This window comes from Oncorhynchus mykiss, chromosome 12 (genome assembly GCF_013265735.2).
Source record: "Oncorhynchus mykiss isolate Arlee chromosome 12, USDA_OmykA_1.1, whole genome shotgun sequence".
NCBI lineage: Eukaryota > Metazoa > Chordata > Actinopteri > Salmoniformes > Salmonidae > Oncorhynchus > Oncorhynchus mykiss.
Window position 1 is genome coordinate 69,894,154 of NC_048576.1, and position 13,232 is coordinate 69,907,385.

Genomic DNA, 13,232 nt, shown 5'->3' on the forward strand with positions numbered 1-13,232 from the left:
TGGGAGATGATGCTGCTGTGCCAATACGATGACGCTAGTGGAAACAGCATGTGCCACAGCCTGGGGCAACAGAGAAAAGCTTGCTGTTTAAAATATACTGACCAAAAATACACAGGAACAAAAATATACATGCAACAGCAACAATTTTATAGATTTTACTGAATTACAGTTCATATAAAGAAATCAGTCAATTGAAATAAATGCATTAGGCCCTAATCTATGGATTCACATGACTGGGAATACTGATGTGCATCTGTTGGTCACAGATACCTTAAAAAAATCAGGATCAGAAAACCATTCAGTATCTGGTGTGACCACCATTTGCCTCTTGTAGCTGTTGATTGTGGCCTGTGGAATGTTGTCCCACTCCTCTTCAATGGCTGTGAAAAGTTGCTGGATATTGGCGGGAATTGGAACACGCTGCCGTACATGTCAATCTAGAGCATCCCAAACATGCTCAATGGGTGACATGTATGGTGAGTATGCAGACCATGGAAGAACTGGAAAAAAGTCAGCTTCCAGGAATTGTGTACAGATCCTTGCGACGTGGGGCCATGTGATATCATGCTGAAACAAGAGGTGATGGTGGCGGATGAATGAAACGACAATGGGCCTCAGGATCTTGTTACGATAGCTCTGTGCATTCTAATTGCCATTGATAAAATACAATTGCGTTCATGGTCCGAAGCTTATGCCTGCCCATACCATAACCCCACCGCCACCATGTGGCACTCTGTTCACAACGTTGACATCAGCAAACCGCTTGCCCACACAACGCCATACACGCTGTCTGCCATCTGCCTGGTACTATTTAAACGGGGATTCATTCCTTTGTGCCAGAGGCCACTAAAGGTGAACGTTTTCCCACTGAGGTTGGTTATGACACTGAATTGTAGTCAGGTCAAGACCCTGGTGATAACGATGAGTACGCAGATGAGCTTCCCTGAGACGGTTTCTGACAGTTTGTGAAAAAATGATTAGGTTGTGCAAACCCACAGTTTCATCAGCTGTCCGGGTGGCTGGTCTCAGACGATCCCATAGGTGAAGAAGCCGGATGTCGAGGCCTGGCGTGGTTACAGGTGGTCTGTGGTTGTGAGGCCTGTTGGATACACTGGCAAATTCTCCAAAACGACATTGGAGGAGGTTTATGGTAGAGTAATGTAATTATCTGGCAACAGCTCAAATGGACATTCCTGTAGTCAGGATGCCAATTGCATGCTCCCTCAAACCTTGAGACATCTGTCGGCATTGTGTTGTGTGACAAAACTGCACATTTTAGAGTGGGCTTTTACTGTCAAACAAGCAAGATTTCTGCTTCTCACAGACCTGTAACTTCTTCTTTAAGAGGCTCCTCTGTCCTCCACTCGTTACCTGTATTAATGGCACCTGTTTGAACTTGTTATCAGTATAAAAGACACCTGTCCACAACCTCAAACAGTCACACTCCAAACTCCACTATGGCCAAGACCAAAGAGCTGTCAAAGGACACCAGAAACAAAATTGTAGACCTGCACCAGGCTGGGAAGACTGAATCTGCAATAGGAAACAGCTTGGTTTGAAGAAATCAACTGTGGGAGCAATTATTAGAAAATGGAAGACATACAAGACCACTGATAATCTCCCTTGATCTGGGGCTCCACGCAAGATCTCACCCCGTGGGGTCAAAACGATCACAAGAACGGTGAGCAAAAATCCCAGAACCACACGGGGGGACCTAGTGAATGACCTGCAGAGAGCTGGGACCAAAGTAACAAAGCCTACCATCAGTAACACACTACGCCGCCAGGGACTCAAATCCTGCAGTGCCAGACGTGTCCCCCTGCTTAAGCCAGTAAATGTCCAGGCCCATCTGAAGTTTGCTAGAGAGCATTTGGATGATCCAGAAGAAGATTGGGAGAATGTCATATGGTCAGATGAAACCAAAATATAACTTTTTGGTAAAAACTCAACTCGTCGTGTTTGGAGGACAAAGAATGCTGAGTTGCATTCAAAGAACACCATACCTACTGTGAAGCATGGGGGTGGAAACATCATGCTTTGGGGCTGTTTTTTTGCAAAGGGACCAGGACGACTGATCCGTGTAAAGGAAAGAATGAATGGGGCCGTGTATCGTGAGATTTTCAGTGAAAACTTCCATCAGCAAGGGCATTGAAGATGAAACGTGGCTGGGTCTTTCAGCATGACAATGATCCCAAACACACCGCCCGGGCAACGAAGGAGTGGCTTCGTAAGAAGCATTTCAAGGTCCTGGAGTGGCCTAGCCAGTCTCCAGATCTCAACCCCATAGAAAATCTTTGGAGGGAGCTGAAAGTCTGTGTTGCCCAGCAACAGCCCCAAAACATCACTGCTCTAGAGGAGATCTGCATGGAGGAATGGGCCAAAATACCAGCAACAGTGTGTGAAGCAAGAGGACAAGTACATTAGAGTGTCTAGTTTGAGAAACAGACGCCTCACAAGTCCTCAACTGGCAGCTTCATTAAATAGTACTCGCAAAACACCAGTCTCAACGTCAACAGTGAAGAGGTGACTCCGGGATGCTGGCCTTCTAGGCAGAGTTCCTCTGTCCAGTGTCTGTGTTCTTTTGCACATCTTCATCTTTTGAGATTTGAGATTCGAGATTCGAGATTCTTCAAAGTAGCCACCCTTTTGCCTTGATGACAGCTCTACACACTCTTGGCATTCTCTCAACCGGCTTCATGCCTTGTTAAAAGTACATTTGTGGGATTTCTTTACTTCTAATGCGTTTGAGTCAATCAGTTGTGTTTTGACAATGTAGGGGGGTATACAGATGATAGCCCTATTTGGTAAAAGACCAAGTCCTTATTATGGCAAACAAGTTGGAAAAGCAGCCAACAAGTGCTCAGCATATGTGGGAACTCCTTCAAGATTGTTTGAAAGCATTCCATGTGAATCTGGTTGAGAGAATGCCAGGAGTGTGCAAAGCTGTCATCAAGGCAAATGGTGGCTACTTTGAAGAATCTCAAATATAAAATATATTTTGATTTGTTTTACACTTTTTTGGTAACTACATGATTCCATATGGGTTATTTCATAGTTTTGATGTCTTCACTATTATTCTACAATGTACATAATAGTAAAAAATAAAGAAACACCTACTCATTCAAGGGTTTATCTAAAGTTTTGACTGGTACTATATATATATTTATAAACTGGGTTTGAGCCTTGACTGCTGATTGGCTGACATCCATGGTATATCAGACTGTATACCGCAGGTATGACAAAACATACACTTCTCTAATTATGTTGGTAACAAGTTTGCAATAGCAATGAGACACCTCTGGGTTTGTGATATATGGCCAATATACCACGGCTCTGCGTTGCGTCGTGCCTATGAACAGCCCTTAGACGTGGTATTTTGGCCATATATCATACCACCCCCCCCCCCTCCACCCCGGGCCTTATTGCTTAAATATATTCAGCATTATATATAAAAAGATTTTCATTGGAATAACTGTTCTGTGGTCTGTGCATATATGCTGAATTTTAAACGTTTTATTACCATGGAGTCAGCCAGGGCCCGTCTTCCAAACAGCTAGTCTGCTGAATTTCAACTGTAAATTCTTGAGAACCCCTGATGTCTCATTAAAATCAGCAATCATCAAAGCAACACATTGTTTTGAAAGACCTCACTCACACAATTTATAATTAACCCTGTATCACCCTGAACACTGGCGAATAATTAATATTTCAATTACGCTTTGGACACCAGGGCAACAAAGACATTCTCTAATGGACTAATCTGTTGTAAAAACACATTTCACACAAAGCACCAAAAGCAAAGTAATTATAAACGCTTGTACACTACCACCACAAACACAGTGGAGAGAGGGCGTGGGTCGTTAAACCTGGCCTATATGTCTGCTGGCAATGTGAAGGATTACGAGCTGACATGGCCTGAGGCAGCAGGAGGAGCCCTGGAGAATGAGCACAACAGCAGTAGAAAAACACATCAAAAGTAATGATTCTAATAGGCTGGAAGGGGGCTTAGCAAAGGCTTTGAAATGTCAAACTGGACCCAGCCATATTACAGCCACAACACAGGACTTGGACAACTAGACACCTTGGAATATGATGGTACGCCAGTGTGTGAAAGAGGATCTCCGTACAAGCCATTCATTCTGTATAGAGTACACATTACCTAATGTGAATGATTACAAGTTTGTCTTCCTGCACTCAGTCCATTTTCAACAACTGGTGAGTTGACCGGGTAAGAAGTGGTTCAAACTGTTGAGGTGAAGCTGAAGAGTTACAGATTCCGCGATAGAAATAAGTTGTTTATGGTGGCGGTGCAGTCCTGGGAAATCCATAGACAAGGGCCCAATGAAGTTAAATGACTTCATTTCCATATAACTAACCCAGTAAAATCTTTGAATTCATATTTTTGTTCAGAATAGCTTTATTGGACAAGTTCAGCTGGAAATGTGCTGTGCTTTAATCATGACAGGGAGAGCGCTCTGTAGGAAGCAATCGAGCAGACATGCCATTACCAGTCAGCTGAAGTGATATGAGGTTCTGATGGAACGAACACTAAAGCTAGCCATATTACACAGCAATTCAGTTTAAGTGGCAGATAGAAATGTCTGATACAATCTCTTCCTTCAATCAATGTCACTGGTCAGACTTCGCAGTTCAATTATTCTGCAGTCTTTCAATAGGCACAATTGTAAAGCTGACGATTTTATACTGCCGTAGTTCAGCTCTCCCCCTCTACCGGGTGTTTGGTTTAAAGAGTTACCTAGTGAATTGGACCTGGTGCCCGAGCAGAGCCCTGCACTTTGATGAATCAATGGTGGGCGACTCGTTACTCATAGGTCCGATTTTTTGTTCATATTTGATGGGTGTTGGAAGGGAAAGTTCACCTCAATGCAAGTCTACCTGCACCCCTGTTATGGCACTAGTAAACTGACGTCGCACGAAACGCCTTCTGTTCCAAAACTTTGCTTGACCGGTTCAGGTTGAACCACAACAGTCATTACCTCCCTGAGATACACGACCCAACTTGTGGTTTACACTAAGGACTGATGCAAGGTAATTGACCACCCTGATGTGTCATTACTGATTTAGTTGGAGAGAAACTAGGTGGCACAGTCCCATCTTCCCCAGACCTAAACATTTAGACAAACAATGACTTGGCCGCAAAAACATTTTATTGGGTCAGCTTTGATCATGCATAGGACAAACAAAACGCAAGTGCTTTATACAGGAAAACAAAAGACCAGTTGCTTTATATGCACTATAAGAAATTATATTTTATCATTCAAAACCTCAGTTTAGATCAACTAAAAGAGCAATGGTACTTTACAAGCATTTACAACTTTACTTCATAATGGTACTATGACACTTTCAGGCTACAAGTTCAACCTTTGATCAGTGACCTCTGGGTGGGTGACCTCCGCAGGGACTCGCTCTGCAGGGCAGGAGGGGTGAGGGGGCTTGATGCTGAAGAGGTCACGCAGGTTGACCTCAGAGTCGACAAAGTGGGGGATCTTGCGCTCGTTGAAGAGGCCTGAGAGGTTAACCTCAACCTTGGCCCGTCGTGACACCCTCATGCGCAAGGCAAAGAGGCGCCGCAGGTCATCCTCCACCAGGGGCAGCTGGTGGCCTTCCAGACGCTTCTGCCAGGCCTTCTTGGGCCGCTTGCGCTTCTTCTAGAGAGAAAAACACGATGGGACAGAAATTGATTTGAGGTATAAAATGTCTAGGGGAACAAATCACCACTACAACTGTTCAGAAGGGTCATTAACTCCCAATTGCCCAGAAGACAGGAAGCCTATATTAGGACTTCAGTTCCTGTAGGGGCTTCAGAGCTGAACAAGAGCGACATTGTGTGAGTAACCACCCCTCCCTCGAGCCCCACTATGCCCAAAGCTGCTATAGATTCTGCCAGACATCTAAAGGATGCTGCTTTCAAATGGTTCAAAGACATGGTTCAGGGCCACAAACATGCTCAATGGTCACCTGGCCAGAGCCAACACACAGTAGACCCACTGTTGGCTCAAGCCCACAGGGGATAGACTGACTAAAGCCATGCTTACCTTCTCAGGGTTGGCATCTGGGTCATGGTGAGCCAGGTGTCTGCTTAGGCTCTCCTGTGAGATTGAACAGTGATGTGTCACGACAACAATGGCATACAAACATTATGACAGCAGCAAAGTATGAACATCAATCTATTCTAAACATTTATACTGTACCAGCGCCACAATGGCAAACATCTCCATCCACCACATGGACAAATGTTTATCTTGGGATTCAAATTCAATTCTGTCCATGGGGAGGCAATGGAAAATAAGCCTCTAGTAGTTACTTGACAAGACATTCAGTGACAAAGAAATGAATGAGGCAGCTTTGCATGCATTGATTAAAGCCCAACTGCACATCACCACCGTGTAGAAGACAAGACAGTTATGGATGTGTGTTCTTAGTTAAGACAGCTGACTAACGTCAGAAAGAGCAGGCTGAAGAGGGGAAGTTTAGAGCAGTATGCTACAAGTGGGTTCAATAGATCACAGCAAACTAGACTACCTAAAAATCAGGGATGGGTAACTAGTCGTCAGGGACCAGAGTGGCGTCACTTCCTCCCCATCCTAGCAAACAGCTGATTAACTAATTGCCTTCTAAACTGAAGATAATGATTAGTTGATTGTGTCCAAAGTGTTGGCTCAGGCAGAAGTGGGACCACAATCAGCACAGTCCCCCCCCCTCCCCCCAGTCTTACTCTGACTGCCCATAAGGGCTACAGTACATACCCGCATGGCAAAGGTTCTGGGGCAATCGGGGAAGCAGCAATGGTACTTGAGGAGCTGCAGGTGGGCCTTGCGGATGTGGTGCTGCAGGTTGAAGGTAGTGGAGAAGTAGGCCTTGCAGCCACTGCTGGGGCACAGCAGGACAGGCTTCTGCAGGGCGTGGGTTCGCTTGTGTCTACGCAGAGAGTCGACATGCTTAAACACCTTCTGGCACAGCTTACAGGTGAATGTGGCTGCAGGGACAGGAGAGAGGCAAATGTCACTACTCGATTCCTGCCCAACAAGTTGTCCATTAGCCAAAACAGATGGCATGAGCAGGCAGCTGGTGGCAGAGTAAACGGTATGAATGTTTGACACTGAAGGTTACCAATAAAATAAGCTTCCCCTTAAATTACTAATCAGCTAACGCATCATAAGCAGTTTCTCAAACACTGTCACACTACAACTAGCAGGGTACAAGGCAGGACATTTACAGAAGTGGTAGAAGAGGAAAAACAGAATACTAAATGTGAACAATTACATCCGACAACAGTTCAGTGAGTGTAAAGGCAGGTTGGCCTAGACTGATACAGTAACTCATTTTCATAATCCTTCAGTAACAGCTCCAGTTAAGGGGGTTTGGTGGTGGGGTGCATACCTGGGTGTTTAGCCATGTGTTTGTGCATTTTCCCCCAGGTTTGTTCAAAATGATTGCATTCAGTCTGTGTGCAGCGGTACCCTGCAGAGTGGGAGAGACATGGGCAGTGTTAAGTTAAGGGACATGACAACTGCTACTATCCCTTTGATAGTATTGATACAAAATGACTGCTAGATTTTTGATTTATGCAAGAACGTACTGCAATAGAAGATTGACAAACTTGCAAAGGGACAAACCTGCATGTTTCTTCTCATGGGCTTTGCGAGCGACATGCGTGTCAAACGTGACTCCACATCCTCTCTTTGAACATCTGAGGAAACCAGGGACAGAATAATTTAACAATTAATCTGAGACATGCATTCACTTGCATTTTAAATAGAGTATGCATCAGCTTGTGCATCAGTTTAGGCCTTATGCAGTATTCAAAGGATGTAAGGCCTACAGGACCATTAAAAGATTGTGACTTACTTGAAATTAAAAGATATTCCATGCTCCTTCGAATGTAATTTATACACCCTCCGTTTCTTGAATGTCAATAAGCAATTTGGAAAATTGCACTGCACATGGGGACAATTAAGCAAGTAAAAATGACATTCAGCACATTTAAACGGTAAGGGAAATGGTTCCCTATAAATTAATTGCAAGAACCCATTTCATAGTAACGTGGTTATTCGGCGACATCTAGTGGACTAACCTTAAAGTACTTGTCCTTTTCTCCGTGGGCATAATGGACATGTCTCTTCAACTTGTCCGCGTTGAAGAATGCCTTTGTGCAACCCACAAAGGTACATCTGTTGGGTGAAAAAAATACACTAGTGTAAGTGAAGTTTTTCAAACTACAGCCTAACCCATGGGTATGAAATTAAATGTGAACTGAAATTAACCAACCTGAATTGTTTCACCCCGGTGTGGCCAAGTGCGTGGCGGCTCAGGTGAGATTTCCGTGAGAAACGACGGCCACAATCAGCCACGTTGCATTGAAAAGGTTGCTGAAAAACAACCAGTAGGGTTATAAATGATACTTTACGCAATATTTGACTAATCAATAGCTCAAACTTCAGAAGTAAACTTTGCCATTCGAACTATTTCGCCATATTATGGCAGAAGCCTTCTGCACATTTTTTCACACGAAATATATTGACCCGGGGATGACGTTACATCCACATGAACCATAGTTGAACTCGAGTATGACTCAAATATCAGCCATGTCCCCATTTAATATTTACCGCTCCCGTGTGCACGGTCTCGTGCTCTTTCAAACGCCACTCCCGTTGGAACGTCGCCCCACAATCAGCATGGTTGCAGTTGAAAAGCTGTTGTCGAGGATCCGAGTCCTGTTTGTGGGCTACCCCGTTCATTGTCTACTGAAAACAGTCGTCTATTCGGTTGCACACTGTCAATCAAGAGGAAACTGCACCCCGCGCCAACTACTCTTGTAGCCGCGGAGAGTGCACTGAGGTTAATTGACCCAGGTTGCACCTGTGCCGAATTAATTAATTTGGGTGTCAGTATTTGCAGTGAATGGCCGTGTTCCAGGCTGACTGGTTGCAGACATGTCAGATCGCACAATGCCTGAGGTGCATTCAGTTCGCATGAACGTTTTGATACGTTGCGGGACGGTTTGTACTGAACGACACGATCCCCCAAAATGTTATTGAGCAGACTTTGAGGTACGTTTGGTGGGTTTGGCTTGAAGCAACGTGTGACGCCTTTAAAGGCCAGTGGCCATACTGACAGCGTTCCCAACCCATAAACCAACCCCTACCCGTTTTTCAACCGGTCGTTCAGTACGGCACCGTTTCCGTTCAATTGAACATTCCAGACCGTAAACACATACAGAACGCAGCCCAGGTTAGCTCAAACATGTATTGTATATATATATATATATATTTTTAGCAATCAACAGATCCCCACTGTTCAGCATCTATTCAACACACTACGATGCAACTACTGTATTCTTACAGCAGAGGGTAGCATATCTTACTACAATCAGATTTGAGAGAAAAGTAGCGATGTAGCCTTTGTTGCAAGAGTATTAATTCCTTGATCATACGAAACTATTATTCCCAAACCCAAGGATTCCCAGACAGAACACATCCCCCATGATTTAGGAGCCTCTACTAGCCTACTACAGTCAGCTCTGGAGTAGTTCTGGACGCAAAAATTACTATAAGTTATTATGTTGGTAACCAGTTTATAATAGAAATAAGGCATCCCGGCCGTGACAGGGAGTCCCATAGGGTGGCGCACAATTGTCCTATCGTCGTCCGGGTTAAGGGAGGGTTTGGCCGGGGAGGTTCCCGAGTGGCGCAGCCAGTGGCGGATTTAGGTATAGGCGACATGGTCAGGCTACTGCCAGGGAAGGTCTCCCACACAGAAGTACGAGATGGGGAGGGGGGCGGGGGTAGGTTGACCTCAGGTCTCCCCACTGGAAGCCGAAGGTATGGGAAGCGGGGGAATCTATCAAATAGCGCACCTCTAACATTGTACAGTACAAATGCAATTAGTAAAATCAGTCACACAACGAAATGCAACCTAATAAACCACAATTCATTCATAATACTGTGAATATATAGTTTCACAGACATATTGTCGCATTTGTTTCTGGTTTGTGCGAAATCGTTAAGAATAATCGAAAACCAGTCTGTACACCACCATGGTGAATCATGAAGGTTTTCTATGATTGTATTGATTGGTCCTGAGCTCAGTAAGGGGAATTTCCAATGCTGTAGTCTAACTTAAAATACATCTATGTTAAGCTGATATTTTGTATATTTTGTGATATATGGAGTCTTTTGGGGTGAATTCGAATTACAGTTAGTGCAGAATGGTGTTTTATGGTGGGGGCTGAAGGGGGGGTTTGCCCAGGGAGCCATACAAGCTACAACCATCACTGGGCGCACTGCTAGAGGCGTCAATACAGACACCCTGTTTCAAATCCAGGCTGTATCACAACCGGCCGGGATTGGGAGTCCCATAGGGCGGTGCACAATTGGCCCAGTGTCGTGCGGGTTTGGCCGGAGTAGGCCGTCATTGTAAATAAGAGTTTGTTCTTAACTGGATTGCCTACTGTAGTTAAATTAAGGTTACACATTTTTACTTGGCTCATCGCGACTCCTTGTGGCAGGCGCCTGGAGGCTGATTCGGTTGTCAGTTGAACGGTATTTCTGGTGCAGCTGGCTGTTGATATGTTGTAAATTGTTTATTGTAAATAACATTTTCTTCTGAAAAATACGCCAAAAATGCATTTTACGTACATGTCTTTAGTATTTTACAGATAAAAAGTTGAAAAAACTATTTATCCACAATCTGCTCTGGACAAGTTCGGTCCTGGAGTGTCTCAACAAAATGAAATAAAACATATTTAGCCTGACTACACCCAGTGTCCAGAAAAATGGATTTGCTCAATATGAAAATATGCATATATTTAATGAGATTTCACCTCATTTGCATATTTTAGTAAAGCGTTTACTTAAATGTGTAAAAGAAAATATTCTTATATTTATGTCTACATTCAAATGGTACAAGTTTATTAAGGGGGGAAAATTACCCTATGAATTAAATGCAACAAAACATGATTTAAATGTTAAACATTAAACATGATTAAACATTAAACATTAAACATGATAAAAAGCAATCTATTAATTATGATTTTTTAACACTGTGATTTGTGAGCATGATAGCTGTAATTTTCGTTTATGTTTACCGCAGCTTGTTTTCCATTAGCTAATCAACATTTCTCAACGAGTTCAAAGCACATGAATGCATCCAACTCGTATTTACCACTTCACAACTGGAAATTACCAACTTCCTACTTGGTTCTGAATATGAATGCAGCATTAGGCAGGACGCAAAATTGACAAGTGCATCTCTGTCATGGCCTTAATGCACTCCAGGTATATGGGCGCCTCTGAAGTAGAAGGATGGCCTGGGTGGCTGAGGAGAAGATATTCACAATCAAAGACATGATAATCACAGTAGCGAGAAGATATTCACTATAGAGTTCTCATTTTTATCCCACAAACCTGAGGGACCAACATCACTATACTGAGAGTGATTCCATTTATAAAATGACATATTTGGTAGTTTTTGGAGCATTTGTTAATGTTTTTTTCAGAGCCCCCGTACTGCACAATGAGGATGAAGAAGTGAATTGCTGGTTGGGGTAAGTGTCTCAAAAACAAGTGAAATTGACAAAAAAAAAAGTGATCTTCTCAGGTCCAAAAAGTTCACCATATTAGCGTAAAATAAATATGCTATAGGCTATACAGAGCTGTGGTCGGGTGCATTTGGGTCCACTCGGTCTATCAGACCCAATGACCATCAAACAGGACCCGACCCAGACCCGAGGGAAAAGTTTGAATTTTTGACCCAGACCTACTCGGTTCCCGGGTCGGGTCTCTGGTATTCGGGTTCAGTCGGACCCGTGAAGACCTTTAGTCTGGACCCTTCTATAACATGGCATTTACATTAAAAAAATGTTGATTTGGTTGTAAAAATGCAAAATTATCCTTTAAAGAAATGGCACATTGAGGCATGATTATTATTTTGTGCACAACAATAGCCCTCGTTCTGCACATTCAGCTATCTGTATGATCGTCTAAGCCATCCAGCTTACATGGAGTCACCTCAGGACACTTCTTATCAGCTCCAACACACACACACACACACACACACACACACACACACACACACACACACACACACACACACACACACACACACACACACACACACACACACACACACACACACACACACACACACACAGCCTGCTAGTCAAGCCCACTTCCTCCAACAATAGCTTGTCATCGCTCTACACTCTTCACTGTGCCATTTTTCGATGTGTTCCTGCAGCTTCTGTGTCTCCTTACTGTAGTGGACAGCTGGAGATAGAGAAGGAGAATGACATCTGTATTTACCATACACACCTCTGGGCAATATGGGTGCACCATGTCATGCTATTGGATACCACTTTTCATTTGCTGTGTGGATCTCCATTTTGTTCATTACAATACATTCTGTTAGTGAGTTCAGCTGCACCACAATACTGACCGATATGTATTGTTTTCTCTGAAGGACATTTTTCCCACCTCGTCTATCCCTGGACCTATCTATTCAGGATCTTCATGAATTACTCGTGTTGACTTTTGCCATTCATAAGTCCTCATAGAAAATGAATGAACACACAAAACCCTACCATGTTTACCTCAATTGGCACCTTGGTACCCAGGTTGTAGAATCTGCTTGTGTGGAGATATAGAACTGCATGGCAACGGGAGGACGCTTGGAGATAGAATGAGGGGAGGGTACTATGGTCCCACGTGTCCTCATCATTTTTATTGTATATCTACCACTTCCCCATATCGCAGATTCGCATACTGGAGATAGAGAAGGAGAATGACATCTGTATTTACCATACACACCTCTGGGCAATATGGGTGCACCATGTCATGCTATTGGATACCACTTTTCATTTGCTGTGTGGATCTCCATTTTGTTCATTACAATACATTCTGTTAGTGAGTTCAGCTGCACCACAATACTGACCGATATGTATTGTTTTCTCTGAAGGACATTTTTCCCACCTCGTCTATCCCTGGACCTATCTATTCAGGATCTTCATGAATTACTCGTGTTGACTTTTGCCATTCATAAGTCCTCATAGAAAATGAATGAACACACAAAACCCTACCATGTTTACCTCAATTGGCACCTTGGTACCCAGGTTGTAGAATCTGCTTGTGTGGAGATATAGAACTGCATGGCAACGGGAGGACGCTTGGAGATAGAATGAGGGGAGGGTACTATGGTCCCACGTGTCCTCATCA

General features: G+C 43.7%; 1 protein-coding gene across 1 annotated transcript; it reads right to left on the bottom strand.

The window, feature by feature from the left end:
• Positions 1 to 5,150: 5,150 nt before the first annotated feature.
• si:dkey-208k4.2 (C2H2-type zinc finger protein) lies at positions 5,151 to 8,853 on the bottom strand. Its single transcript, XM_021624810.2, has 9 exons — positions 8,628 to 8,853; positions 8,290 to 8,390; positions 8,096 to 8,192; positions 7,870 to 7,958; positions 7,638 to 7,711; positions 7,402 to 7,482; positions 6,768 to 6,997; positions 6,057 to 6,110; positions 5,151 to 5,669 (listed from the first exon to the last, which is right to left on the bottom strand). The coding sequence occupies exons 1-9, from the start codon at positions 8,757 to 8,759 to the stop codon at positions 5,370 to 5,372; spliced, it is 1,158 nt and encodes a 385-aa protein (XP_021480485.2). The 5' UTR covers positions 8,760 to 8,853; the 3' UTR covers positions 5,151 to 5,369.
• Between the last annotated feature and the right edge of the window lie 4,379 nt (positions 8,854 to 13,232).